The sequence below is a fragment of the Engystomops pustulosus genome, chromosome 7, assembly GCF_040894005.1.
Source record: "Engystomops pustulosus chromosome 7, aEngPut4.maternal, whole genome shotgun sequence".
Classification (NCBI taxonomy): Eukaryota; Metazoa; Chordata; class Amphibia; order Anura; family Leptodactylidae; genus Engystomops; species Engystomops pustulosus.
This window is the reverse complement of record NC_092417.1, coordinates 179,167,152-179,194,301: the sequence shown is the minus strand read 5'-3', so window position 1 is coordinate 179,194,301 and position 27,150 is coordinate 179,167,152. Positions and strand designations below refer to the sequence as shown.

The window sequence follows — 27,150 nt, the reverse complement described above, 5'->3', positions numbered from 1 at the left end:
TCTGCAGCCAGTGTTATGTATTGTCCCTGGAGATATGTGTAATCAGACCTCACACTGCTGTGCTCTGTGCTCTCTGCAGCCAGTGTTATGTATTGTCCCTGGAGAGATGTGTAATCAGACCTCACACTGCTGTGCTCTGTGCTCTCTGCAGCCAGTGTTATGTATTGTCCCTGGAGAGATGTGTAATCAGACCTCACACTGCTGTGCTCTGTGCTCTCTGCAGCCAGTGTTATGTATTGTCCTTGGAGAGATGTGTAATCAGACCTCACACTGCTGTGCTCTGTGCTCTCTGCAGCCAGTGTTATGTATTGTCCCTGGAGAGATGTGTAATCAGACCTCACACTGCTGTGCTCTGTACTCTCTGCAGCCAGTGTTATGTATTGTCCCTGGAGAGATGTGTAATCAGACCTCACACTGCTGTGCTCTGTGCTCTCTGCAGCCAGTGTTATGTATTGTCCCTGGAGAGATGTGTAATCAGACCTCACACTGCTGTGCTCTGTGCTCTCTGCAGCCAGTGTTATGTATTGTCCCTGGAGAGATGTGTAATCAGACCTCACACTGCTGTGCTCTGTGCTCTCTGCAGGCAGTGTTCTGTAATGTCCCTGGTGAGATGTGTAATCAGACCTTCGTGTATGTTGTTAGTAGCAGCAGGACTGTGATATACGGATCTATATTCCAGAATTGAAGCTTCTTCCACTACACTTGGTGTGTGTGTCCTCACACTTCTGTTCTCTGTGCAGCCAGTGTAAAGTCCCGTTCATACGCATCTCTCAAGGAAGTTATTAGCAGTACTATACACCAGGAGCGTGTACTTACACTGCTGTGCTCTTAGGTCTCTACACTAAGCTGCAGCACACGCCCTACTGCCATTTTCTTTGTTCTGGATCAGAGAGCACAATGTACAGCAGTGTGAGTATACCCGACCCCCCCCTACCCCCCATATATCACAGTCCCGCTGCTACTAACATACCCAAAAGGTCCAATTACACATCAAACCACGGACAATACATAACACTGGCTGCACAGAGCACAGCAGTGTGAGGACACAAGTCTCCAGGGCCCATACATAACACTGGCTGCAGTCTGTGTGGTCACAGCTGCTGACAGGTTCCTTATCTGCACCCTCTGCCTGCAGGTATGTATGTAGTCAGCAACCATCAGGCTTCTTGGCTCTTCAGCGTCTTCCTCTTAGTGTCATATATAATATTTATGTACAGTTATTACATATATCAGTGCCGAGTGCAGCCAGTGGAGGGTGCAGGTACCTACCCCGGGATCCCCCCATACAGCAGGACGCCGGACCACCCCAGCCACATTATATCTCGCCCATTACCAGTGTTACTCCGGGGGTATGATGGGGGCTCAGTAGTAGCGACACATTTATGGGCATCTGGACATGCACCCAGTCTACGAGGACCTCGCTTTATGACAGTGCACAGTCCTCCTATGTCCTTACATCACCGGCCGTATACAAGGTGGAGTATACAGGTCTCCAGACCCTCCTCATCACCTGCTGCTCCCATGTCAGTCTATGACTCCTCCTCCTGCTATAGGGCTCCGCTCAGGCACAGCAGTGTGAGGACGTGGAGCCCTAACAGGTATGCGAGGAACAAGTAGCGAGACTTCGACCTGGAGGTCAGCAGCTTCGAGCAGTAAAGGCTCCGGCCGTGCAGCCACCGACGTACGGCCACGTTACATCCCTTCATCTGTGAGAGGAGAAGAGACAGGAAGTAGTAAGGTCCGAGGATATCCTGGCACCCAGTGCTGCTAACTGCCGACCCCACCCCCGACACCGGACCCGGGGGGACCCCTACCCCACATTCCAGGCCGGGGGGACCCCTGCTCCGTACACCGGCCCCATGTGCAGGCCGGGAGACCCCACCCCATATACTGGGCCCGAGGGACCCCTGCTCCGTACACCGGCCCCATGTGCAGGCCGGGAGACCCCACCCCATATACCGGGCCCGAGGGACCCCTGCTCCGTACACCGGCCCCATGTGCAGGCCGGGAGACCCCCACCCCATATACCGGGCCCGAGGGACCCCTGCTCCGTACACCGGCCCCATGTGCAGGCCGGGAGACCCCCACCCCATATACCGGGCCCGAGGGACCCCTGCTCCTTACACCGGCCCCATGTGCAGGCCGGGAGACCCCACCCCATATACCGGGCCCTAGGGACCCCTGCTCCTTACACCGGCCCCATGTGCAGGCCGGGAGACCCCCACCCCATATACCGGGCCCGAGGGACCCCTGCTCCGTACACCGGCCCCATGTGCAGGCCGGGAGACCCCCACCCCATATACCGGGCCCGAGGGACCCCTGCTCCTTACACCGGCCCCATGTGCAGGCCGGGAGACCCCCACCCCATATACCGGGCCCGAGGGACCCCTGCTCCGTACACCGGCCCCATGTGCAGGCCGTGGAGACCCCACCCCATAGACGGAGAACACTGTAGGTTCCTGGACACTTACTGTGCGCAGCGCGATGTTCTGAGTGGGATCGATGATTAAGGCTTCTCTCTCATCCTCAGACTCCATCTGGAGAGAAAACTCGTAGTCTCCGGGAGAAGACTTTGCCTCCAGCCTGCAGGAGACAGACACAACATGGCGGGGAGTGATTCCAGCTCTGCCAGCACCGATAATAGGGAGGAAAACACAGAACGACGGAGCAGACGGAGAGCAAAGATACATCACACGTGGCCACTGCTGAGATACACTGCTGAGATACACTGCTGAGATACACTGCTGAGATACACTGCTGAGATACACTGCTGAGATACACTGCTGAGATACACTGCTGAGATACACTGCTGAGATACACTGCTGAGATACACTGCTGAGATACACTGCTGAGATACACTGCTGAGATACACTGCTGAGATACATCACACGTGGCCCCCACAGAGATACACTGCTGACATACATCACACGTGGCCCCCCACAGAGATACACTGCTGAGATACATCACACGTGGCCCCCCACAGAGATACACTGCCGAGATACATCACACGTGGCCCCCCACAGAGATACACTGCTGAGATACACGACATGTAACCCCCACTCTGACACCAGCTGAGATACATGACATGTAACACCTACTCTGTGATACATCACATGTGACCACCACACTGTATCACAGAGTAGGAGTTCAATGTCATGCATCTCAGCTGGTGCAGGGGGCTGGTGGTGGTGGTGGGGGGGGGTCGGAGGTCACATAGGATGTAACACCAGATGAGATACAGTGTGGTGGTCACATGTGATGTATCTCAGCTGGTGCTGGGGTGTAGGGGTCACATAGGATGTAACACCAGATCCTGCTGAGATCCAGCGATACAAAAGAAAGGTTCAGCGATAGTCTTGACTACCTAATGCCTGATGTACGCAGCTCCTGTGCACCATGTAGGTCTGCAGATCTGACTACAGGTGTCAGGCAGATGACGTGCACAGGAGCTGCGTACACAAAGCGACAGGACATATATATTTTTTTTTTTACGGAGATGAGGCTTTTTTCTTTCTTGTAGTTTAGATGCAATGAAGCAATAAAAAAGCGACTGCTATAGTGCAGAGGTATCCCCCGCCCTGGTGCGGCAGAGCGTCCTCCTGCTGGGACCTCTCACCTCTTATGGTGTAGCGCCTCCTCCGCAGCCTCGCGCTGGGTCTTCTCCTCCGCCAGTTCCCGCTGTGTGGCGCTGAGCCGGAGCTCGGCCTCCGTGAGCCTAAAAGACAAAGAATCATTTTATTAGAGAGGGGTACAAGCAGCGGCGACAAAGGGGGGCACAAGCAGCGGCGACAAAGGGGGGCACAAGCAGCGGCGACAAAGGGGGGCACAAGCAGCGGCGACAAAGGGGGGCACAAGCAGCGGCGACAAAGGGGGGCACAAGCTGCGGCGACAAAGGGGGGCACAAGCTGCGGCGACAAAGGGGGGCACAAGCTGCGGCGACAAAGGGGGGCACAAGCTGCGGAGACAAAGGGGGGCACAAGCTGCGGCGACAAAGGGGGGCACAAGCTGCGGCGACAGAGGGGGGCACAAGCTGCGGCGACAAAGGGGGGCACAAGCTGCGGCGACAGAGGGGGGCACAAGCAGCGGCGACAGAGGGGGGCACAAGCAGCGGCGACAGAGGGGGGCACAAGCAGCGGCGACAGAGGGGGGCACAAGCAGCGGCGACAGAGGGGGGCACAAGCAGCGGCGACAGAGGGGGGCACAAGCAGCGGCGACAGAGGGGGGCACAAGCAGCGGCGACAGAGGGGGGCACAAGCAGCGGCGACAGAGGGGGGCACAAGCAGCGGCGACAGAGGGGGGCACAAGCAGCGGCGACAGAGGGGGGCACAAGCAGCGGCGACAGAGGGGGGCACAAGCAGCGGCGACAGAGGGGGGCACAAGCAGCGGCGACAAAGGGGGGCACAAGCTGCGGCGACAAAGGGGGGCACAAGCTGCGGCGACAAAGGGGGGCACAAGCTGCGGCGACAAAGGGGGGCACAAGCTGCGGCGACAAAGGGGGGCACAAGCTGCGGCGACAAAGGGGGGCACAAGCTGCGGCGACAAAGGGGGGCACAAGCTGCGGCGACAAAGGGGGGCACAAGCTGCGGCGACAAAGGGGGGCACAAGCTGCGGCGACAAAGGGGGGCACAAGCTGCGGCGACAAAGGGGGGCACAAGCTGCGGCGACAAAGGGGGGCACAAGCTGCGGCGACAAAGGGGGGCACAAGCTGCGGCGACAAAGGGGGGCACAAGCTGCGGCGACAAAGGGGGGCACAAGCTGCGGCGACAAAGGGGGGCACAAGCTGCGGCGACAAAGGGGGGCACAAGCTGCGGCGACAAAGGGGGGCACAAGCTGCGGCGACAAAGGGGGGCACAAGCTGCGGCGACAAAGGGGGGCACAAGCTGCGGCGACAAAGGGGGGCACAAGCTGCGGCGACAAAGGGGGGCACAAGCTGCGGCGACAAAGGGGGGCACAAGCTGCGGCGACAAAGGGGGGCACAAGCTGCGGCGACAAAGGGGGGCACAAGCTGCGGCGACAAAGGGGGGCACAAGCTGCGGCGACAAAGGGGGGCACAAGCTGCGGCGACAAAGGGGGGCACAAGCTGCGGCGACAAAGGGGGGCACAAGCTGCGGCGACAAAGGGGGGCACAAGCTGCGGCGACAAAGGGGGGCACAAGCTGCGGCGACAAAGGGGGGCACAAGCTGCGGCGACAAAGGGGGGCACAAGCTGCGGCGACAAAGGGGGGCACAAGCTGCGGCGACAAAGGGGGGCACAAGCTGCGGCGACAAAGGGGGGCAGAAGCTGCGGGGGCGTGATACTCAGTGTACAGGTCCATGTCCTGCCGGGATGTTCGTGCTCTACACTATCTGGTTAGGAAATCTCGTGTCACAGCAAGACCATTGTCTCTCCATGTCCCCCGCAGGCCCCGGCCATTATCTGCCGCGTCCCTCTCTCCATGTCTAAATGGAAATCTCTCTCCTGCCGGAATCTCCCGGGAAGAGGCCGGACCCCTCCTCTCATCTCTCCAGGAGCCTCCTGACAGGACCTTATCCTTCTCAAGGACGGCGCAGCGACTGCTACAATAAGGAGTCTCTCCGGAGACATTAACAAACCTTCTCCGCAGGTCGGACAGTTCAGCGTTGTCGATTTCTACCAGAACGTTGGCCCTCTCCTGGGGGGCTCCGGGGGGAACCTCAGTCAAGATGTCATTCTGCAGGAGACAGGGAGAGGTTAGCGATTCACAAGACACAGCGGCCCGAGGAGGCGGAAATCAATAGACGCTGCTCCTCCATTTATCTATAGGGAAGGGAATGAACGCACTGGAGGACAGACGCAGCCATTACTAGACACAATACAAGCAACAAAGAAATACACTGCTTAAAGGGGAGGTCCGGGACATGGTTATTAAAGACCTATACTTAGGAAGGGGTTACTGCAGCTCACCTCCCGCTTATCTAATTTTACTCATATATATGATCAATGTAGTCATGTTGTCCCTTAGAGACAAGATTGTTGTCCTTGGATACAACCACCATTGCTGGAGTGATTGCACAAAGAGACTAATTGATTTTGCATATGATATACCTAGAAGCTTCTGCAGTTCCCCGGCCGTCCGGTGGTAATGAACGCTGAATCCAGGTGGTCTGGAAAGCATCAATAGTGCAAGCCTGGCCACTACTGGAAGAGTGTGGGATGGTCGTATCCAAGGACAGCTATCGCGTTTCTAAAGGACAACATGGCCACTTTTATGGGAATTTATCTTCACAGGAACATATTTTTTTTTTTAATAACATGCAATTAAAGAAATGTATATGTAGGGGAGATTAAATCAAGTAAATGTGAATGCCGAGATGGTGTTAATTTACCTCCTCTATTGAGCCACTGACATCTGTAGGTTGTCACTTACAGGCAGCAGTGGTTATATAAGGTAGGTGACTAGTAACGGAGTGCGGGATATGATGTGTGTAATGAGATCGCACCTGTCTGGAGACCCGTGTCACCTGCAGGTCTCTCTGGATCTTATAGTACTGGTTCTGTAGTTCTGTGTATCTCATCTGTGTATCCTTCAGTCCTTGCGATACGCTCTTGAGCTGCGCAGACAACGCAGCATTCGTCTCCACGGATTCCATGGCCTAAAGAGAAGACACAATGCATTGGGAAAGGGAGACCCCTGCAGACAGTGGAGAAGGATTACAGCTCCGGGGTGTCTATGGAGGCCGGGCAGCGGACGTCACACCCCGGGAATGAGGCCCCCCCCCCATCCGCACAGCAGCCCCACGGTCCTCCGTGCTCTCACCTTCGTGTTCAGCTGTTGTATCATCAGGTCTCGCTGTCGGATTTCATGAAGGTATCTCTGCGTTTCATTCTTCATCTCTTCTTTATCTCCCACAGTCGTGGGCACCGGACCCCCCACCAGCGCCATTCTCTCCACTCCCTAAGTAACGGATGAGACAGAAGTCAAGCCTTCTCCGATAGGACATCCCTGGCCATAGGTAACATCATATCCTCCATCCTCACCTTCTCTCCATACAATGTGTCGCTCCGCTTTACTGTTTCCTGGATTCTCTGCAGTTCTCCAATCTGTCGCTCCTTCTCTGCGATGACCGCGCTGAACTGATGTCGAAGAGCTTGGGACTCAGACACAAGGACGTTCTTTTCGGACCTTAACATAGAAATTGTAAAGGCAAAAACTCAAGCGATCTACTACTATATAGTCATAAGAGCAGCATTAACCCCTATCCACTGGATAGGAGATAAATGTATGTTCAAAGGGGGTCCAACAGCCAGGACCCCCTCTCAATCCCCAAAACAGAGAACCACAGGTTCCCCTAACTTGCTTCATACCTGTGGGACATCTGAAACCCATAGAAGCCAATGGAGTGTAGGACACAGCCCCATTCTGTTCTCCGTTGACGTCTATAGGACTTCCATAGCAGCTCATCGATGGTCTGGAGCATCTACTGGTATGGGCCAGGGGTCATGCAGTCCAATGTTCTGCAGCCCTGACAGTCTGTACATAGGGGATCCACATTCATCTTAATATAACTACTTTAAAGGGGTCCTCAACCACAAAGTCCTCAGGTGGACCTCCCCAATGGTTCATTAACCACGTGGACACCAGATCTATACAGCCCAGGACCCACTTTGTAGTCCTTGGTGCTTAAAAAAGTCACAGCTTCTCTCATCAGAAAACCACATAGAATGAGCCCCTAAAGTGCAATGACTCCTCCTAGGACATGCACCCTCACCCGACACTCTAATGTACATGTATCCATGTCTCGTACACGTATGACACATACCTGAGCTCTGACAGTTCATACTGGTATCCCGTGATGTCTTTCTCCAGCTTCTCCTGTGTGGCTTTGGCTTCAACGAGTAATTTCTCCAACTCCTGGATCCTTGTCCTCAGTTTTAGGGATTCGGATGCCGAATTGTTGATCAGTTCTGTTACCTTGCAAAACGAAAAGAAAAATGTCCCATGAATAGCAGATCCTCATTGGGTGAAACACAGAAACTTCTAGACGGGACCATGCGTGAAGATGACACCAAGATACATTCAACCAGACGGGACACCATCATCAACCAGTACAGACTCCATAGACGTGCACCACGGAAGGCTTTGCAACATGCCAGAAATCAATGCACCGTGACCATATTTTATGATATACAATGTATGAAAGATGTTGCATTACTGATGTGTGCAGATCCTAAAGCTGCCCATACACGTTAGATGAAACTCGGCTAAAGACATCTACGTGAACCTTCACTGCAATCGATATCTGAGGAACGCTCTTGTTTGGATACACGTATTTTAACCGGACACAAGCTGAGACTATATGCATAGTCAATGCCATTTAAGGGCCTTCAAACCTTGATAGGTGGAGGGGGCCAAGAGCCAGAACTAACTCTGACCTGATATAGTCTATCACTACTGTCATTACGGTATATCTTGTAGGTCCCTTATCTACCAGTGGATGTTGGCGGATGATGTTGGACAGCTTTACTTCTGCCTTATGGTTATGCACAATTTCATCCGCAGTCCATGCATGAAACATGATTTGTACATGCCCAGAGATAAAACATACCTGTGTTAATTTGTCTGGCTGTGAGAAACTCAAGTCAAGCTCATGCTCGGTGATGACCTTCTGGATGGAAGTGCCACCATGCTTGGACTTTTCCACTACAGTTCCTTCCTTAAGCATCTGGAGTAATCTCTCACGGTCATGCTGCAGGCTTGCCATGGCTTTGGAGATGGCATCGATCTGTTGAGCGTAAGTTGCGCACTCGGAGGAGAGGCTGGTGACCTCCAAACCTTTGTTGGTTAAGGAATTGCATAAAGAGTCTATTGCGAGAACCAGCTGCTCCACAGTGACCTGGTCTACGATGGTTAGGAGATGCTCGCTGAGCAGGGAGTTGTTCTTGAGCGTACTATAGATCTGGGATTTGAAGCTGCCTAGCTGTCTTTCAAGATCATCTCCCCGGATCTTCTCAGTTTTCAGCTCAGATGCGTACCGCCATTGCAGTTCTTTAAAATCATCGATCAAGGAGTCCCTATTGTCCTGTAGGGCCGCCATTGCTTTCCCGAAAGACACATTTTGGGATTTCAGCTGCTTATTCTCAAGGAAAAGGCTCCAATAAGCTGCGTCAGAGTTTTCTTCTGCTTTATTGTCGTCACTGCCCCCCTCATCGTCAATCTGTTCGAAACTCATCAGATCCTCATCGGATTTCAGCAAATCGTCCTTGTCCTCCTTCTTCCTGGATTCAGCAAATATCTTTTCTTTGTTGATGGCAGCAATGAGATCTTCTTGATCTTTAACCTTAGACTTTAGCTTCTGGTTCTCCAGGTCTACAGCTTCCGTCGACTTCTGTAGGGTTATGTTGATGCTTTGCATTTCCCTGCACTGCTTCTCGAGGTCACATTTTTGTTGCTCAAGATTTTTAATTAGCTCCAGTTTCTGTTTGAGTAATTCTTTCAACTGTTCGTCTTTCAGAGACAGCACTTGGTTCAGATCTTCTCGATAACGGATGAGTTGTGCGCCCAACATGGCGTTTTCAGCATTGAGGTCATCGATTTTATTTAAGGCGTTCCTGAGTTCTTCTTTGAGGCTTCCATTCTCATTGACGGCAGAGATGATGATGGTGTCTTTTTGGCCGTGGACCCGTTCGTTGCGCTGATGGATTGTTTGCAGTTCTGAACTAAGTTGATCTCGATCGGTTTGCAGTGAAGACATTGATTTCCTGAAGGCCTCGACTTCACTAGACATCAAAGCCTTCTCGTCTACTGCTTTTTTATACTTCGCTTTAAGGTCTTGATATTCTCTCTCAATATTTCGATATTGCAAATCAAACTTTGTCTTCTCAGCCTCAGCAGAAGAAAGACGATGCTCGTAATCTTCCTCTCGTTTTCGATACTGACTTTGTATTTGTTCCAAGTAGCTTGATATTTCTCCATCTTTGGAGGAGATTAACAATGAAATCTCCTTGTCTTTGCTGTCAATTATTTGTTTCATATGCTGAGACAGAGTGACCTGCTTCTGTATATCGGCTCTGACTTTTTCACTTTCCAATTTTAGTTTTTGGATCTCCTGCTCATTTTCTGTTATTATGTCCTTTAACGCCTTCAGCTCTACATCTGTAGGGCGTTTGGAGAGATCCGGATGAGACCACTCTTCCGAACTCATATTCTGTAGTGCTACTTCTTTGGCTCGATAACTCGGTTCAATTTCTTTAAGTTTGTAACTCTCTATGCCATTTCTTTCATCTCTTATACTTTGTGGTAACTCGTTGTGTGACCCTCTATTAACGAAGTCATTGGGGGACGAGGGCTTTCGATCCATCTGCTTCTTACCCTTTATCTCTGCAATTCTCTCATTCAAAATCGATATGTCACTTCTTGCTTGGGCGAGTTGAGTGGATGTGTGGTCAAGCTCTTTTTTAACACTTTCATTTTGGCTACTTGATTCCTTCATGGCTCCTTCAAGGTCCAATATGAGCTCTTGAAATCTTATGGAATCGCGCTGAAGCTGATTGATCTCCTGCTGCTTCTCTTTGAGCAGTTCTTGCAACTCTTTGGATTTGGTCTTGGTTCCTCTGCTATCATCTCGAGCAAATTTAATTCTTTCTTCTAAATCCCTAAGAACTTGTAACTGATGTTCTTCCTTTTCACGCACGATGGTGTTCTTCTCTGCCCGGAGAGCCTCTACTTGTTGGCTTAGGGTATTGGTCTGAGCTTGGAGCGTCTTAAATTTGTCGGAGAGCAAGCTGTTGTTTTTGACAACCTTAAGTAACTCCATCTCCAAGTTCTCCCTCTCGTTTTTCACTTTGCAGAATTGCTCTTGTATATTTTCCATCTCCTCTTGAAGAAGGGCTTTATCATCCTCCAAAATCTTCACTTTTTCATTCAAGTTCATCTTTTCTCGTTCGATGCTGCTGATGTCAGACTCTAATTTCAGAACCGTTGTCTTTTCCTGTTTTAGAAACTTGTCCGAACTATTTAATTTGTCTAAGATGTTAAGCCGTTCCATTTCACTCTTCTCCAAGTTTTGATCCGTCTCGCAAACCTTGGCTTCTAACTCCGTTACATTTTTGGACAGAGTCTCATTTTCGGAGCTCAGCCTGGACATTTTCACCTCCATGTCAGACTTGTACATACTCATATCCACCTGCAACTTATCCAGTGCCGTTTTAATGACAGATATGCTATTGTTTTCCTTCTCTTTACTCTCAAGTGTGATCTTCAGGTTCTCACACATTACTCGGAGGCGTGTATTTTCTTCTGATAACTTCACGTTTTCGCTGGAGAGTTCAGCATAAAGAGAAGCTTTCTCCACCGTATCCATGAGCCCCTCGGCTTCTAATTTTAATTTCTGTATCTCAGTCTCTTTAGATTCCAGCGTTGTCCTAAGTTGGTCCATCTCTGCGTCACTCTCTTCAATTTGCTTCACCAGGCCTCGATTTTCAGTCTGAAGGTCATGATACTTCATTAAAACATCACTTTTTTCCTTCTTCGTCAATTCTATGACATGTCGCATCTTATCAATTTCATCGCTAATGTTTTCATACGCTTGAAGGAGGGACTCGTACTCTTTATTCAATTCGCCGTGCTTGGCTTTCCATCCGGTCAATTCAACCGTCTGGGAATCCTGCAAGGAATTCAACTGGAAAGAAAATGCTTCTTTTTCCTGGACAATAGATTCCATTGTAGATTTCAGGCTTTCACAAGCCGCAGAAAGATTTTCGTTGACGAGTAAAAGGCGTTCTTTCTCCGAATGGAGATCGTTATTCTTCTCCGTGAGCAATGAGATCTCCGAGAGTTGGTTTTCCCGGATTTCAGAAAGTGAACTTTTAAGGTCTTCCGTTTCCAGAGTTAAGGATTCAATGTTTTGTTTTAGCATTTTGTTTTCCTTGATCAAATCTTTACGCGATACAAGAGCCGCCTGCAGCTTTCTCTGAAGTTGCTCTTTAGAGCTGCTTTCTTCTGAGACTTTCCTCTCATGGTCCTCCTTGAGCTGCTCGATTGCTTTGCTAGCGCTTACAATTTTCTTCTCAAGATCCTCAATCACGGCCTGCTTCTTTGAACAAGGTAAACAAACCGACGGACTCTCGCAACTTTCTCCTTGAAGATTGTCAAAAGCTAATTTGGCTTCAGGAACCACTTGGTTAAGACCAGGGCTGTGCAAAGGTTGGCCATTTGTTTGAACCATCAAGGTTTCATCTTTTCTGGAGTCTCTGAACTTTATTCTAAACTCCGATAGTTCAGTTTCAGCTTTTTCTAATTTCGACAAAGATTCTTCGAGGTCTTTTTTGATTTGCTTATAATCGGCCTTCATCTGATCGGATTCTTCTTCATACCCTCTTACTTGGCGAAGCATCTTCTCCATGTCTTCTTTATGGCTTTTTTCATTCAATTGAAGGGAATCTTTCAACGCAGCAATTTCTTTATCCTTTTCTAACAATTCAAACACTTTTAGCTCAAGGCGGTGCTTCAGCTCGGAAATTTCTGTCTGACCAACCTTACAGGTTTCTAAAAACGAATCTTTTTCTTTGGCTAACTGCTGAATGGACGCTTGGCTACTTTCGATCATGGTTTGAGCTGCAGCCACCTCTTTCTGCAATGAGGAAATCTTGCTTCCGCAATGTTCTAGCTCCAATGACTTAGATGCTACCACACTATTCAGAGAGTGGATTTGCTCTAGATTATGTTGAATATCCCTCGACAAGTTTTCTCTCTCGCCTTTCAATAACTGCATTTCACTAAGTAACTGCGAGTGATCAGAGTTTAGTCTCGAAAGCTCAGCTTCCTTCTCGTTGATAGAAGTGGTCAAGTCGGAAGTAACTTTTTTGTGCTCCTTCAATTCGTATGCGATTTCTTCCGACCTCTTTTTATAATCTTCTACTTCCAGCTCTTTACTATTCAGCTCAGACTCCTTCTGGAACAGAAGTTCTTGCTGTGCTTGGATTTGCTGCTGCAGAGTATCCAATTGTTCTCTTTGTTGCTCATATTCGGCACGTATCGCACTGTACGAGTGTTGCAAGTCTAAATGTGCCTTCTGTAGAAGCTCAAGCTCTTTGATGCTTTTACTAAGGCTTTGTAAAAGTCCGCCATGTTTTTCCGTATTCTCGGAATTTCCTTGGCTGCATAAAAGCGAAGCATGGACGTTATTATGAACAATAGAGTTTTCGGCTTGGGAAAATGAAGCTTCAGTAGAAGTCGAATCGAGTTCTACGTTGGATGTGGAGCCCGCCTGACCTCGGACCTTCTCAAGGCATATTTTCAGGTTTTCGAGATTTTCCAACAAGTGTAGATTTTCTTCTTCGAGACTCTTTACCTTCTCCTTGAGTGTATTTTTGGTCTGCTGCAGATTTTGTTCTTTTTCCTGAATGCTTCTTGAATATTCCTGGCACATGCTGTCCTTCTCGGAGAAGCTTTGTTGCAGTTCAGACACGTTATTCTGGAGCTGTACCAGGTGCTGTTCCTTCTCGGTGAGAGCACTGCAGAGATCACTTATCTTTGCCTCCTTCTCAAGTAAATCTTTCTTAGCGATGTGTACAGAAGACTGCAATTCCTCATTCTCCATCCTTAAGGATTCTAATTTGGCATTCAAGTCTTCCACCGTTCTTCCAAGTTCAGAGGTTTTCAGCTGCTCCTCATTCAACTCGTCTTGTCTATTCTGTTCGAGTTTGTCGATTTTTTTCATCAAATCTTTTCGAATCACTAAGGCCGCCTGAAGTTTCCTCTTCAAGTTCTCCCTTTCTTTACTGAATTTCTCCGATTGGAGATCTTTCTCATTGGTCAATTTGCTGACATGGGTCTCCTTCTCGATCAATGCCTCTTCCGATAGCTGTAATTTCTTCTCACAGGCCTCAAGTTTCTCAGATAGTTCAGATATTTCTGAGCTCAACCGATTTTTAGCTTCAGAAAACTTAACCATTTCACTTGACATAGACTCCATGACCTGCATCAGAGAAGCATCTTTGTCTTTTACTTGATCGCCAAGGGTGGATATTAACTCTTTCTGCTGACTCAGCTGAACTGCAAGTTCTTGGGCAAGAGAATCTTTGTTTTTAGCATCTTCTACAAGTTCGGCGATCTTCGTTCTCTCTTCGTTCAGCAATGTATGGGTTGTTTGTAGATCTTCTCTAGACACTAGTAATTCTTCTTCCAGGACCGATACACGTGTGTTCAACTCAATAACAGCATTTTCTTTTTCTTGCAAGACGCTTTGGACATGAGAACAGGCTACTTTCGAGGTTTCAAGTTCTTCCATTAATGATTCATTACCTGTCATTTGTTCTTTGACCTTCTGTAACTCGTTAATCATAAGGTCTCTCTCTTTCTCGAAAGACAGAACCGCTTCAGTCTTCTCTTCTACTTCTCTGTCTTTCCGCACCAGAACTTCCTTTAACTCCGCTACTTTTGACTTGTAGTCCAATGCTACACACAGCATGGATGAGAACTTCTCTAACTTGCTCCTATAACCATCCTGCAGGTCAGATTCCTCCCATTCGGAGAAATTCTCATCACACAACGCACATAACCGATTATCTACAAAATGCAAGTCTTTCCGCAAACTTTGCAGCACTTCTTCCTTTACTTTAAGTTCATGGTCTAACCTTTCAGTCTGTTCTCTAAGCTTCCCATATTCCTCGTTCAATTGCGTAACCTGTTTTTCAGATTTCTGCTGCAGTTCGCTAAGATTGAGCCTTAGATTTTCTATATTTATTTTCAAAGCGGAGTTTTCCTCAGCTTGAGCACTAACCTGCTTCTGAAGATCAGCGTTCTGGGCTTCCAATACATTCAGGCTTTGAGCGTCGGAGGAAATACGCACTTCTGCTTCCTGGACTTGACGTTGGAGATTTCCTATAACCGTGATTTTATCCATCAACTCGTTTTGCAGGGTGGCCATGGCGGCGTCTCGGTCTCCCTGTAACGTTTGCAAAAATGTTGCAAGTTGCAACTTTTCCTGAACGGCGGATTCTAATTGTTGGCTTATCTGTTGTTTGTCGAGTGCAAAAGTCTGCTGGTCCTGCAATAATCTTGAATTTAACTTGTCCATCTCTTGCTTCAGATTTTCAATGTATTGATTTTGCGACGTACAACTATCCTGTAGGTTCTGAACCAGGGCTTTAGCCTCTTCTCGTCCTGCTATCAACGTTTTCAGCTGGACATCTTTCTCCTGATACTCCACCTTAAGAGTCTGCAGTTCAGTCCTTAAAGCCTCTTCTGTGTTCCGATGCTGAGATATGACATCGTCCTTTAGTGTCAATGCCTCGGATATGTTTTGGACATCGGAGTTACCTTTGTCTAGTTCTTCCCTTAGAAGATTAACCTCGCTGCTAAAAGCTTGAACGTTGCTCTCCAACATTTGAAGCTTGGAGTCTTTTTCACTTGCCGAGCTCAAAAGTTTGGAAAGTTCTACTTCTTTAAGACTATAAGACTCCGCCAGCTCCTGCTTTTGCTCGTAGAGCGTGGCATACTTCTCCTGGAGATTTTGCACCGTGTTTTCTTTTTCCAAGACAGACTGCTCCAAAGCAAGAACTTTATTACTTAAATCATCCACAGATTTCTGAAAATCAGAAATTAAACTTCTGTTTTTCTCTAATTCAGCATTCAGGGCTTCCTCCTTCTTACCATGTAAAGTTTCTTGCTCTTTCAAGGAAGCAGTCAATGTCTGTATGTAGGCAAGATGGTTCGTATTAGTCTCCTCTAAAGCCGTCACTTGTGTTACCACCACATTGCACTGCTCTTCCTTGCTTTGGAGTTTCACCTTAAGCTCTTCTAATTCCGACAAGGAATTCCTGATGGTTGAATCTTTTTCGGATACAGCAGCCTTATATTGAGCATTATCACGCTGCAATAGGTGGATAGTCTTCCTCTGCTCGTCTAAAGAGTCTTCAAGTTCGGACAACTGAGCCTTCAGATTTGCGTAACCGTCAACCTTCTCCTTCAGACATTCATCTTTGTTGGCCAAAGACGTATTCAGTTCTTCTACGTTGTCCTTCAAGTTATTGAGCTGGGAATGGAGATCAGAAATGATTACCACGTGTTCTGCTAATTGAGTTTTCAATAACTCGGCTTCCTCGCTTTTATTTTTCAATAACTGCATCTCCTGACTCAACTTCTGCACTTGTTGCTCCTGGTCCTCGATTCTTTGCCGCTGTTGAGTACAGTCGGAAATCGAGCTTTGCAACTCATTCTGAAGGGCAGAAATAGTCTGGAGATAGTATCCTTCTCCTTCTAACTTCTTCTCAGTTTGTCGAATAAGTTCTTCTTTCTGGAGAAGAAGGGTGTCCTTCTCCTCCACGCTACGAAGCAGATCACGTCTCTCCACTTGTAGTAAATCCATCTGATCCTTCAAAGACAAAATAGTGTGACCCTGTTGTGACGAGTGAGAGCTCAGAACATCGACTTCTTCAGCCTTGCTGGACAACGTGGTCTTCAGCAGCTCGATATCAGAACTCAATTTTTCCTTTTCCGTCGTTAACATGTTGAGCTGCTGACCTAAGGAGTCGACCGCTGACTGACTTTGCATCACTTGGGACTGGAGCGACTCTCGCTGAGTTTCTAAATTAGATATAGATAGCAAGCAGGACTCCCTCTCATGAGTTAACCTTTCAATTTCTTGACTACTGACCTCTATTGTCCCCCTCAAAGTGTTATTTTCTTCAACTTTCTTATCAAAATCCTGCTGCATTTTTCCGAGATCCATGTTTAATTTTTCTACCTTTTCCGTCAGGTTTAGATTGACCTCTCTAAGAGCCTGTCCATCACTCTGCAACTTCTCTAGATTGCTCCTCATATCCTCAATCTGAGCAGCCTGGGTCGTAAGAAGGGTCTCTTTCTCATCCATTACCCGTTTTTCGCTCTTTACCAATTCATGCAACTCTTCCAGTTGCTTTTGCAATGCCAGATTCTTCTCCTCATGCTGTCGTAACTGTTCACATGCCGCATCATACTCAGAGGTCCGTGACTTGAGGGCCTCATCTTTCTGCTGCTCCACAACCCTGGAATCCTTCAAATCCTCTTCCAGAGACTGAATACGAGTCTGTAACTTTTGGCCAGCTTCTTGCTCTTCTCGTAGTAGAGTCTCTAGGTTGTGGCACTCTTTAGTCTTCTCTTCTAACTGAGCAGTGGTTGTATTATTACTCTGCACACTTTGGGCAGAGATTAACTCAATTTTCTTCTGAAGATCTTCCTTCTCACGTTCAAGGCTGCTTGTGGTCTTCTGGAGATCGGACAGCTCCAGTTCTTTGTCGGATAACCTTTTCTGGTAATCTTGCAGGGTCTGCGCCAGAGACGATATTTCAGATTCTTTTTGGGTAACTTGAGTAAGTAAATTTTCCTTTTCGTTGGATAGATGCTTGTTTTGGTCCTCCAGGCCGTGAACTTTTCTTTCAAGTTCCTCGACAGAACTCATCACGGACTTCAGAGAAGTCTCTTTTTCCGCTAGAGACGTTTCCAAATCTTTGGTTTGTGCTCGGAGCGCTTCTGTTTCTAAACGCAGGGTATTTATGATTTTTGTTTTTTTATCTATTTGTTTCTGAAATCCTCCCGTCTTCTCTTCCAAATTTTTCACTGCATCTTCCTTACTCTTTGTCAGAGCTGCAAATTGAAGTTGCGCAGTTGACAATTCCTCGTTCTTAGTGCTCAGCTCTTTGTCCAGTTGGCCGATCCGGTCTTTGTGTTCTGAGAGCTGATGTGACAGTGCCCGTATATCTTCGTCCTTTTTGGACACTTCGGATACCAATTTGTTGTATTGTTCCTTTGTGGTTTTCAGCTCGTCTTGGAAGCTCTGCCCCTGAGAGCTCTTTTCTTCCAACGAAACGGAAAGCCTCTGTTTTTCCGAGCGATCTTCCTCTAACTGTAATTTTAAGCTCTCAAGTTCTTTTCTGTACTTCATTTCTGTCTCGTCGAGTCTCGCAACAGATGCATTCAAATGCTCTTTAAGGGACGCAATCTGTGCCGAGCATTCAGTAAGGTGATTATTGTGAGTTACTGCCTGCGCTTGGATCTCCAGACGGAGGTTTTTGACTGTCGTGTCGTTCTCGTTTATCTGTCTAATTAGCTCTTCGGCTTCTTTACTTTTACTCTCGTTGACAAGTTTCGCTTCTCTTAACTCCGCTTCCATCTCGCCAAGTTGCTCCGACAGAGAAGAGATCTTGGTGCCGCTTTCCTGGACGTCTAAGGTTTGTGCTTCTCTCAGGTGGTGCAGATCTCTCTCCATTTTAACGAGTGCGTTGGACATCTCGCTCATCTGCTGTTCCTTGAAGTCGATCGTCTCCTTTAAGATCGTGACCTGCTCCGAATATTCCGTCAGACTTGCTGAGAGTGAGGACATTTCTTTGTCCTTTTCCTGTAACAGCTCCTTAAGGACATCTATTTCCCTCTCACATCTCTGCAAGTCGTGAAGAAGTTGCGCCTGCTTCTCCAGATGATCCGTGTTAAGACGATCCAGATCGTCATTCGTCTGGTCGAGGTCCACTTGGAGCTTTTCCAAAGAGGAATCTTGGGCAGATACCTGTAGGAGAGGAAAGCATGAATATTACAGATATTTGAGATGCCAGAATACAGGATCTTTAAGTTATGTTTAGTCTTATGCTTATTGAAATCTATCTCTAATATAAGTTTTCAAAAGAAGGGGGTGCAAAAGTGGCAAGTCCCTTACTGAGGTGGAAACCAACATGCAAAATGAACAAGGCTCATCAAGTAGCAAATCCAGAAGAAAAATTGCACAAATTTTATTTTTCAAATGAAAAATCCAACACAAATATATTCCCCTAAAAAAATTTTTGTTTATGAGGGATAAGAAGAAGGATAAGTATTTTTGTCCTATTTAGGCAGATTTCTTTTTAATACTAAACGATACAAAACTAGAACCCCATAGTAGTAGGTCTTCAAAGCATGCTGGGAAATGTAGGTGTACAAAAATATTGACATTTTGTATCTTATAAAGGCAGAGGCTCATTGAAAAGAGCCGAATATGCTAATCTAATTATAAACCCCACATCTTATTATCCACCACAGACTCCAGCGGTCACCTTGTAGGCCTCAGACCCCTCCATACATCAGATCGTGATCCGTCCAGATAACCTTGTAATAGGTTTAGTGGCTTCAGATATAATTGTGTTACAGTCTGCACATCTGTCATCACTGCTAAATAATACAATATCAGCTCAGATAAATGACGAGTCTGAACAAGATACATGACAGTCCACCAATCTTTAGATGTCATGGTATACCCAGAATATTACAGGGGAGGACACGGGGAGACGAGGGACACGGGGAGACGAGGGACACGGGGAGACGAGGGACACGGGGAGACGAGGGACACGGGGAGACGAGGGACACGGGGAGACGAGGGACACGGGGAGACGAGGGACACGGGGAGACGAGGGACACGGGGAGACGAGGGACACGGGGAGACGAGGGACACGGGGAGACGAGGGACACGGGGAGACGAGGGACACGGGGAGACGAGGGACACGGGGAGACGAGGGAGACGAGGGACACGGGGAGACGAGGGACACGAGGGACACGGGGAGACGAGGGACACGGGGAGACGAGGGACACGGGGAGACGAGGGACACGGGGAGACGAGGGACACGGGGAGACGAGGGACACGGGGAGACGAGGGACACGGGGAGACGAGGGACACGGGGAGACGAGGGACACGGGGAGACGAGGGACACGGGGAGACGAGGGACACGGGGAGACGAGGGACACGGGGAGACGAGGGACACGGGGAGACGAGGGACACGGGGGAGACGGGGGACGGAAACAAGGGATGTGAATGGAGAGAGAGCCAGGCACACGTGACTCTCTATACTTCAAAGAGAGTTCTGAAAACCACCGGGAAGCACGAGGACCTGTCTACTTACAGCAATGAGGGTCCACAATCCCATCCAGGAGGTGGGGGAGATGAGGATGAGATATATCCTGTAGATATCACTGATGTCTCTGTATAAGTCTGACTTACCCTCTCTTTGAACGCGGACACCTTCTCGGACAGCTCGGCGTTGCTCACTTTCAGTGCCGCGTTCTCAGACTCCGACGCCTGCTGCTTCTTTGTGACTTCTTCCAGCTACAAACAGAACATAAAACACAGCAATGAGAACATGTTGTTACACTATATATCCTGATAGATACTAAAGCTCTACACACACGTCTGCATCTCCTACACCAACTATATCTGGGTCTAACATCCTCCCTATTCTGAACCTACTTTGTTATCGGTTAATGGTCCTCAATCCTCTTGTGTCCCTCTATATCCTCATAAACTGTTAGCGCTTGCTTACAATCTATTAGGAAATATGGAAGGCACAAGACGAGGGAAGGCCCTGATCACAAGAGCTTACAATCTATGGGGGGGGGCAGAGGAGAGAAGCCATGCACTCCTTCTGTCTCTATCTCCTCATAGATAGAGAGACAGAAGGAGTGCATGGCTTCTCTCCTCTGCCCCCCCCATAGATTGTAAGCTCTTGTGATCAGGACCCTCACTCCTTTTGTGCCCCCCCCCCATCTACTGCTAGATTGTAAGCTCTTGTGATGAGGTCACCCTGTATAGATGGCTGGCGTACTGACCTGATGCTCGTACTGATCCAGTTTCTCCAGCAGCTCCTTGTTCTGGGCCTCCTTCTCCTGCAGGGTTTTGGAGACTCTCCTCAGCTTCTCCAGCTTCTCCGTTACCTCCAGGATCGTTTCCTCCTTTTCCACAATCGAATTTTCAAGAAAAGCGTTTCTGTTTGTCAAGCTGTGAAATGTGGGACAGACCAATGGCGGTGAGCGTCAAATTTTACACATACGATTCTCCCAGGAATCCCATAGAATGGACTGCAGTGAGGTCCAAATATCTGCCCCCTCCAGTATGGGATACATACAGGACCCGCAGCTCCCTGGCCATTCCCTCCTCTCCTATTAATGAGCACAGAATATCTATGGTGGGGGGTGCACAATGCACTCCCCAGCGGCCCTGCAGTTATATCAGGGGGCTGTCACACTATGGATACAGAGGGTATAAGCAGACGGCTCTGTCCAGTGTGTATCGGACACGTGGCCGCCCTCAACCCGAATAAATATCCCATTTAACCCCTCCCCTGTTATCTGGATGCAGACAATACCCTTTAAGTTGATCGTTCAGGGTGGACATGAGGTCCTGGTGTTTCTCAGCCTCTTGGCTCTGCTGCTGACGGATCTGGGCCATCTGGGTCTGGAGCCGCTCATTTTCACTCTGTAACAAAGGATCACGGGAAAACATCTCAGTAAAATAAAAACCCACTAAGTTGTTGCTCCAAAACTCTAACACACATCACCAACCGGTGCTGCACGGGGCAACTATGTAATGGGGAGGGTGTGATGTACAGGCGAAATCCATCACCAATGTGAGACAAAAGCATTTGGATTGTCATGAAGATAAAGTAAAGGGGCAGAGTCCAGGAGACTCATGTACTGGGTGATGTTCTGCATCTGTATCATGCTCTATAATACACCAGGCATAACACGGGAAAGATGATCAGCCGTCTTGTAAGCAATTCCCAAATTCCCATTGTAATTATTATAGGAACTCTGGGATGGCTGACCCCAGAAGTCTCCGTACCGCATAGGAAAGGTTGTTTTAACAGCCGGACCCTTTGTGTTCAGATATTTATCCACTATCATGTAACCTCACTGCATAATAGTCCACTTATGATTCTGTGACCAGCCTGAGTGCAGCTCTGCAGCCACGTCCTCACAGCATGATAGTGAGCGAGTGCAGCTCTGCAGCCACTTCCTCGCAGCATGATAGTGAGCGAGTGCAGCTCTGCAGCCATGTCCTCACAGCATGATAGTGAGCGAGTGCAGCTCTGCAGCCATGTCCTCGCAGCATGATAGTGAGCGAGTGCAGCTCTGCAGCTACGTCCTCACAGCATGATAGTGAGCGAGTGCAGCTCTGCAGCCACATCCTCACAGCAGGATAGTGACCGAGTGCAGCTCTGTAGCCACATCCTCACAGCAGGATAGTGAGCGAGTGCAGCTCTGCAGCCACATCCTCACAGCATGATAGTGGCCAAATGCAGCTCTGCAGCCACATCCTCACAGCATGATAGTGAGCGAGTGCAGCTCTGCAGCCACGTCCTCACAGCAGGATAGTGACCGAGTGCAGCTTTACAGCCACGTCCTCGCAGCAGGATAGTCAGCGAGTGCAGCTCTGCAGCCACGTCCTCACAGCAGGATAGTGACCGAGTGCAGCTTTACAGCCACGTCCTCGCAGCAGGATAGTCAGCGAGTGCAGCTCTGCAGCCACATCCTCACAGCATGATAGTGACCGAGTGCAGCTCTGCAGCCATGTCCTCACATCATGATAGTGACCGAGTGCAGCTCTGCAGCCATGTCCTCGCAGCATGATAGTGGGTGATGGTGGTCTATGATGTTGTGATCACCAGCTCCGCAGCATCATGATCTCAGGGTTATAAGCCTGCGCTAGTTCCCTTCTGACTATCAAGTAATAATAATTATGTTAGAGACACCTCAAACACGACAGTAAGATGTAAGTAACACAGCACAGCAGTGTTATACCCCCCCCCCCCCCCCGGGATCAAACCTCACACGTGAGTGACCCTCAACAAGCCGCACACACCTGGGGATAGGACGGAGACTCTTCATCTACATCAAATGTTACCTGTGTTAAAAGGCTCGGTTACAAGACCCGATAATGGAGCATAATGTGTCATACATCATCATAACTACTATGCACAGATCAGCGCCCTGTACAAGTGCTGGATGATTAATAGCAGTTAATATACTACATGCCCCCAGTGCCCTGCAATCACCCCGGTGCCCAGCAATACATGGGAAAGACAAACCTGCAAGGACTCGATGCGGAGCTGCAGCTGCAGGCGATCCTCCAGCTCCTGACATCGCTCCTCCAGGCTCATGATCTGCTCCTGCAGCTGATTCCTCTCCATCTCCAGCTCATCCACCACCGCTCGTAACCCCATTCCTGAATGTATCAGAGAGAGAGTCAATGCGATGGCGTTACAATAACACGTGTAGCGGTAACTTTGCATTTGCACAAAAAATTCCGGCATTAAAGATGTGGTGAATGATTTGCATGCATCCAACGTTCTCAAAATGTGTCCTGCAATATGAGTAGATCCGGAGGAGATCTCTGCCTGGTCGGATCTGTTTAGTCATGGTCTATGCCGGTTAGTAGACACAACGGACCAGGACATTCGGCCGCCTTCTGCCCACCCTGGTGGAGATGGGGCTTATAATACATTCGCTGGAGATTGCATAGTAAATATCCCCCAAATTGTAAGCCCCAATGGAATTACTAATCTATATGGAAGGGTTTGCTTCCTGATCTGGCTGTATCCCGCCCCCCTATGATGTCAATGGGGCTCATTTACTAAGTGTCCGAATCGCGCACTTTTGTCGGGTTTCCTGTTGGTTTCCGTTTTGCTCCAAATTAAACCGCGAACGGATTTTGGTGCATCGGGGCCGGCTTTCACGCGACAGAAATCGGGGGTCATGGCCGTCGGGCAACCAGACGGATTCGGAAAAACTAAAAAAAGAATTTGTGTCGCAAGATCAGCACTCACATGCACCAGGACGAAGAAGGTGAACTCCGGCGGACCTCGGCGCAGCAGCGACACCTGCTGGATATCGGGGGCACGGACCTTAGTGAATCCTGGCACACCCGAATCAGCGTCGGACAACGCGCTGCGGGATCGTGACTGGACCGGGTAAGTAAATCTGCCCCAGTGTCTTACTGATGCATATATATAAAGGTGAAGTGTTGATGAAAAAATCCCCAAGGCCGGGGACACGAGTGTCGAGTCATCACGGGGTAGAGACTGCAAGGAATAACTAAAAAAAAAAACCTGGAACATGGCGCCCCCTGTGGGTCGTGAACTATTGCTGCAGCCTAGATCCATTGCAATGCAGAGAATGAAATGATGGGGTCCGGTCTGCTGCAGAACATCCCCTACAGAAACCCTGCAGCAGCCCGGACACCAGTATCCCCGGCCTTAAAGGGGAGCATTACACATATATAAATAGCAAAGGTGACACAACACCGGGTGCACAAAGCCCAAGCGCAGCACTAGGCAGTTCATCCAGCTTGCACATGCCTCAAAAACATAAAAAAAACACACAGATGAGTACAAATGAGGGACAAATAATACGTCATCCACGTGTAAGGAGCCAACAATGGTGCCTGGAGGGAGAACGAAAAAATTGTGGCACAAAAGATGGGAGCAAAATGTGATGCAGTGCATGCTTCACCCCTTGTCTGCCGGGCGGATCAGGCAGGGGGGGTCCATAAACTGTCTAGTGGGGTCACACCTGAGCTCGAAGACCCGAATTCAGGCCACCAACCTCCCATGTTCTCGCCCTCTATTATTTCGCTGCTCTCCGACGCCAGGTTTTGCTCTTCGTAGCTCTTGTCGCTGTAGCTGAACGCATCCTGGTGGGAACATAATGGGGGGAGATCAGACGGTTACCTGCACCGGTACCACAAGTAGCAAATGGACCATAATCCTAAATGTGCCGTAGTCCTGCGGCTTCCATCAATCCCTTAAGCCTTGCATGTGGCGGACGCTGAATATTCTTACGTCGTGCAGCTTCGCTCTCTGGAGAGAGTCGCCAGTGATATGTACAGACTGCATATGGATCTAAAAACTGCAGCCTCAGTACCAAGCAAACCCAATCCAATACCAAGGGACAGAACCTTAGTGCTTAGGGCCCTTCAATGAGGTCATAACTTTCTCATAAGTTCTCCTATAAAGAATACATTATATATAATATTGGTGTCCGATATCTAGAGGTCCGATCACCCCCATGACCAGTGATCGCTAGTATGAAGGTCCTGTGTAGCTCCATCTCACTGGGGCTCAGTCACACAGGAGAAGCCTAGTGCAACATCTGCAGCGCAGCAGAGAGACAGGACTCCCCTGAACGTCATGGCCGAGACCACAAGAGTGGAGACACTATACTAAAGGAATACCCTTTAAAGAGAATCTTACCCCACTAATGCCCCTCAGATCGGGAATGAAATATCTAGAATTCCTTGTTTAATGTGAAATCTCACCTGTTTATATGTAAAAAATCTCCCCCAAAAGTCAGGCAAATATGACTCTTCTCAGCTAATTTCCCCATGAGTCAAGTTTAGAGGGTCCCTTCATATGCACCTACATGCTGTCCTATAGCACCTAGAAACATGGTGCTGGTGTCATATTAAAGATTAGAATCAGACGACTTATTATTCTATAAGCTACAGACCTGCACATAGTTAAATATTGGTCAAGGAACTGGATCTTTATCTGCATCGTGCATTTCAAACTATGTCTGTCGCGGCTTTTATCTCTAGTTCTGTAGCTCCTAAAGCCATAAGCCTGATGTGTTCTGAAAGATGAGATCCTTATCTTTAATAAAACACCATTGGTGCTACAGAACCAAAGATGGAGGCTTCTTAAGTGATGCTACACTTGCAGCCTCTAAATTTGACTTCTGTCATCTGAAAGTCACATTTGCCTCAATTTGGGGGAGAATTTTTATGGCTTTCTGGGTTCTGACTACTGTCCCCTGCTAAAGGAATGGATTATAATGGAATACCTTGCATTTGGGTATAAGAGACGGAGTGATGGTGTATGTGCACTGACCTGTACTTTGGCGGCTCCTCTGCTCCCCTTCCTCCGGGCGCTCCTCAGCTTCCCCAGTCCTCGAGCTGCGCTCAGCTCCTCCTCCAGTTCCACCTGCCCTGAGTCCATGGCTGGATCGGAGCAGCCAGGAAAGAACCAGTCATCCTCAATCAGTTTTGTGCCACAGGAAAGCAGTTTACATAAAAGCTCCACCAAACCACCACATACACCCCCCCCCCCCCCAAATATACAGGAAAACCCTAAACAAGACCGGAGTGATCCCAAACTGGGACCAGGGGGTCCGTGTTATACAATGTTACAACGTGCAAGTTAATCATCAATTTAAAGGGGGCGCAAGAGATCAATACAGGGAATTACACAGCCAGGATGTAGACGGAAGCATCGAGGTTTAGTGCGGGAGACACCGGGAAATCTCCGACCACTGGAGGGAAGATCATGTACAGCCACAGGATACAACATCACAGGAGATCATCGCTACACAAGGAGGAAGAGCATTCCCATCGGTTTTGTGATCTGACACAAAGATCCAGCGATTGTTATCATGCAAAGAGGAGAGCGAGGACCGGAGCAGAAGTGAGAGCAATAATACTACAAGTAATGGCTGCACTCACTATTCTGCTGCTGGTGCAGTCACTGTGTACATACATGACATTACTTATCCTGTACTGATCCTGAGTTACATCCTGTATTATACCCCAGAGCTGCACTCACTATTCTGCTGCTGGTGCAGTCACTGTGTACATACATGACATTACTTATCCTGTACTGATCCTGAGTTACATCCTGTATTATACCCCAGAGCTGCACTCACTATTCTGCTGCTGGTGCAGTCATTGTGTACATACATGACATTACTTATCCTGTACTGATCCTGAGTTACATCCTGTATTATACCCCAGAGCTGCACTCACTATTCTGCTGCTGGTGCAGTCACTGTGTACATACATGACATTACTTATCCTGTACTGATCCTGAGTTACATCCTGTATTATACCCCACAGCTGCACTCACTATTCTGCTGCTGGTGCAGTCACTGTGTACATACATGACATTACTTATCCTGTACTGATCCTGAGTAACATCCTGTATTATACTCCAGAGCTGCACTCACTATTCTGCTGCTGGAGTAGTCACTGTGTACATACATGACATTACTTATCCTGTACTGATCCTGAGTTACATCCTGTATTATACCCCAGAGCTGTACTCACTATTCTGCTGCTGGTGCAGTCACTGTGTACATACATGACATTACTTATCCTGTACTGATCCTGAGTTACATCCTGTATTATACCCCAGAGCTGCACTCACTATTCTGCTGCTGGTGCAGTCACTGTGTACATACATGACATTACTTATCCTGTACTGATCCTGAGTTACATCCTGTATTATACCCCAGAGCTGCACTCACTATTCTGCTGCTGGTGCAGTCACTGTGTACATACATGACATTACTTATCCTGTACTGATCCTGAGTTACATCCTGTATTATACTCCAGAGCTGCACTCACTATTCTGCTGCTGGTGCAGTCA

At 48.5% G+C, this 27,150-nt stretch overlaps 1 protein-coding gene across 5 annotated transcripts in view; it reads right to left on the bottom strand.

Moving 5' to 3' along the window:
• Positions 1-477: 477 nt before the first annotated feature.
• The window catches only part of LOC140071400 (uncharacterized), a 57,794-nt gene continuing 31,121 nt past the window's right edge, over positions 478-27,150 (bottom strand). For 2 of the 5 annotated variants that reach the window (XM_072119089.1, XM_072119093.1), the window contains exons 15-30: positions 25,618-25,727; positions 24,302-24,422; positions 22,819-22,955; positions 22,593-22,634; positions 21,097-21,206; positions 20,561-20,729; positions 19,956-20,060; positions 8,565-18,497; positions 7,779-7,930; positions 6,997-7,141; positions 6,776-6,913; positions 6,459-6,611; positions 5,592-5,689; positions 3,617-3,715; positions 2,472-2,583; positions 478-1,706 (exon numbers count right to left, since the gene is read on the bottom strand). In XM_072119089.1, coding sequence (XP_071975190.1) covers positions 1,548-1,706; positions 2,472-2,583; positions 3,617-3,715; positions 5,592-5,689; positions 6,459-6,611; positions 6,776-6,913; positions 6,997-7,141; positions 7,779-7,930; positions 8,565-18,497; positions 19,956-20,060; positions 20,561-20,729; positions 21,097-21,206; positions 22,593-22,634; positions 22,819-22,955; positions 24,302-24,422; positions 25,618-25,727 — 11,783 coding nt within the window. In that variant the 3' untranslated portion in view covers positions 478-1,547. The remainder of the gene's footprint in view (positions 1,707-2,471; positions 2,584-3,616; positions 3,716-5,591; positions 5,690-6,458; positions 6,612-6,775; positions 6,914-6,996; positions 7,142-7,778; positions 7,931-8,564; positions 18,498-19,955; positions 20,061-20,560; positions 20,730-21,096; positions 21,207-22,592; positions 22,635-22,818; positions 22,956-24,301; positions 24,423-25,617; positions 25,728-27,150) is intronic. The other 3 variants (XM_072119090.1, XM_072119091.1, XM_072119094.1) reach the window with 3 other exon arrangements.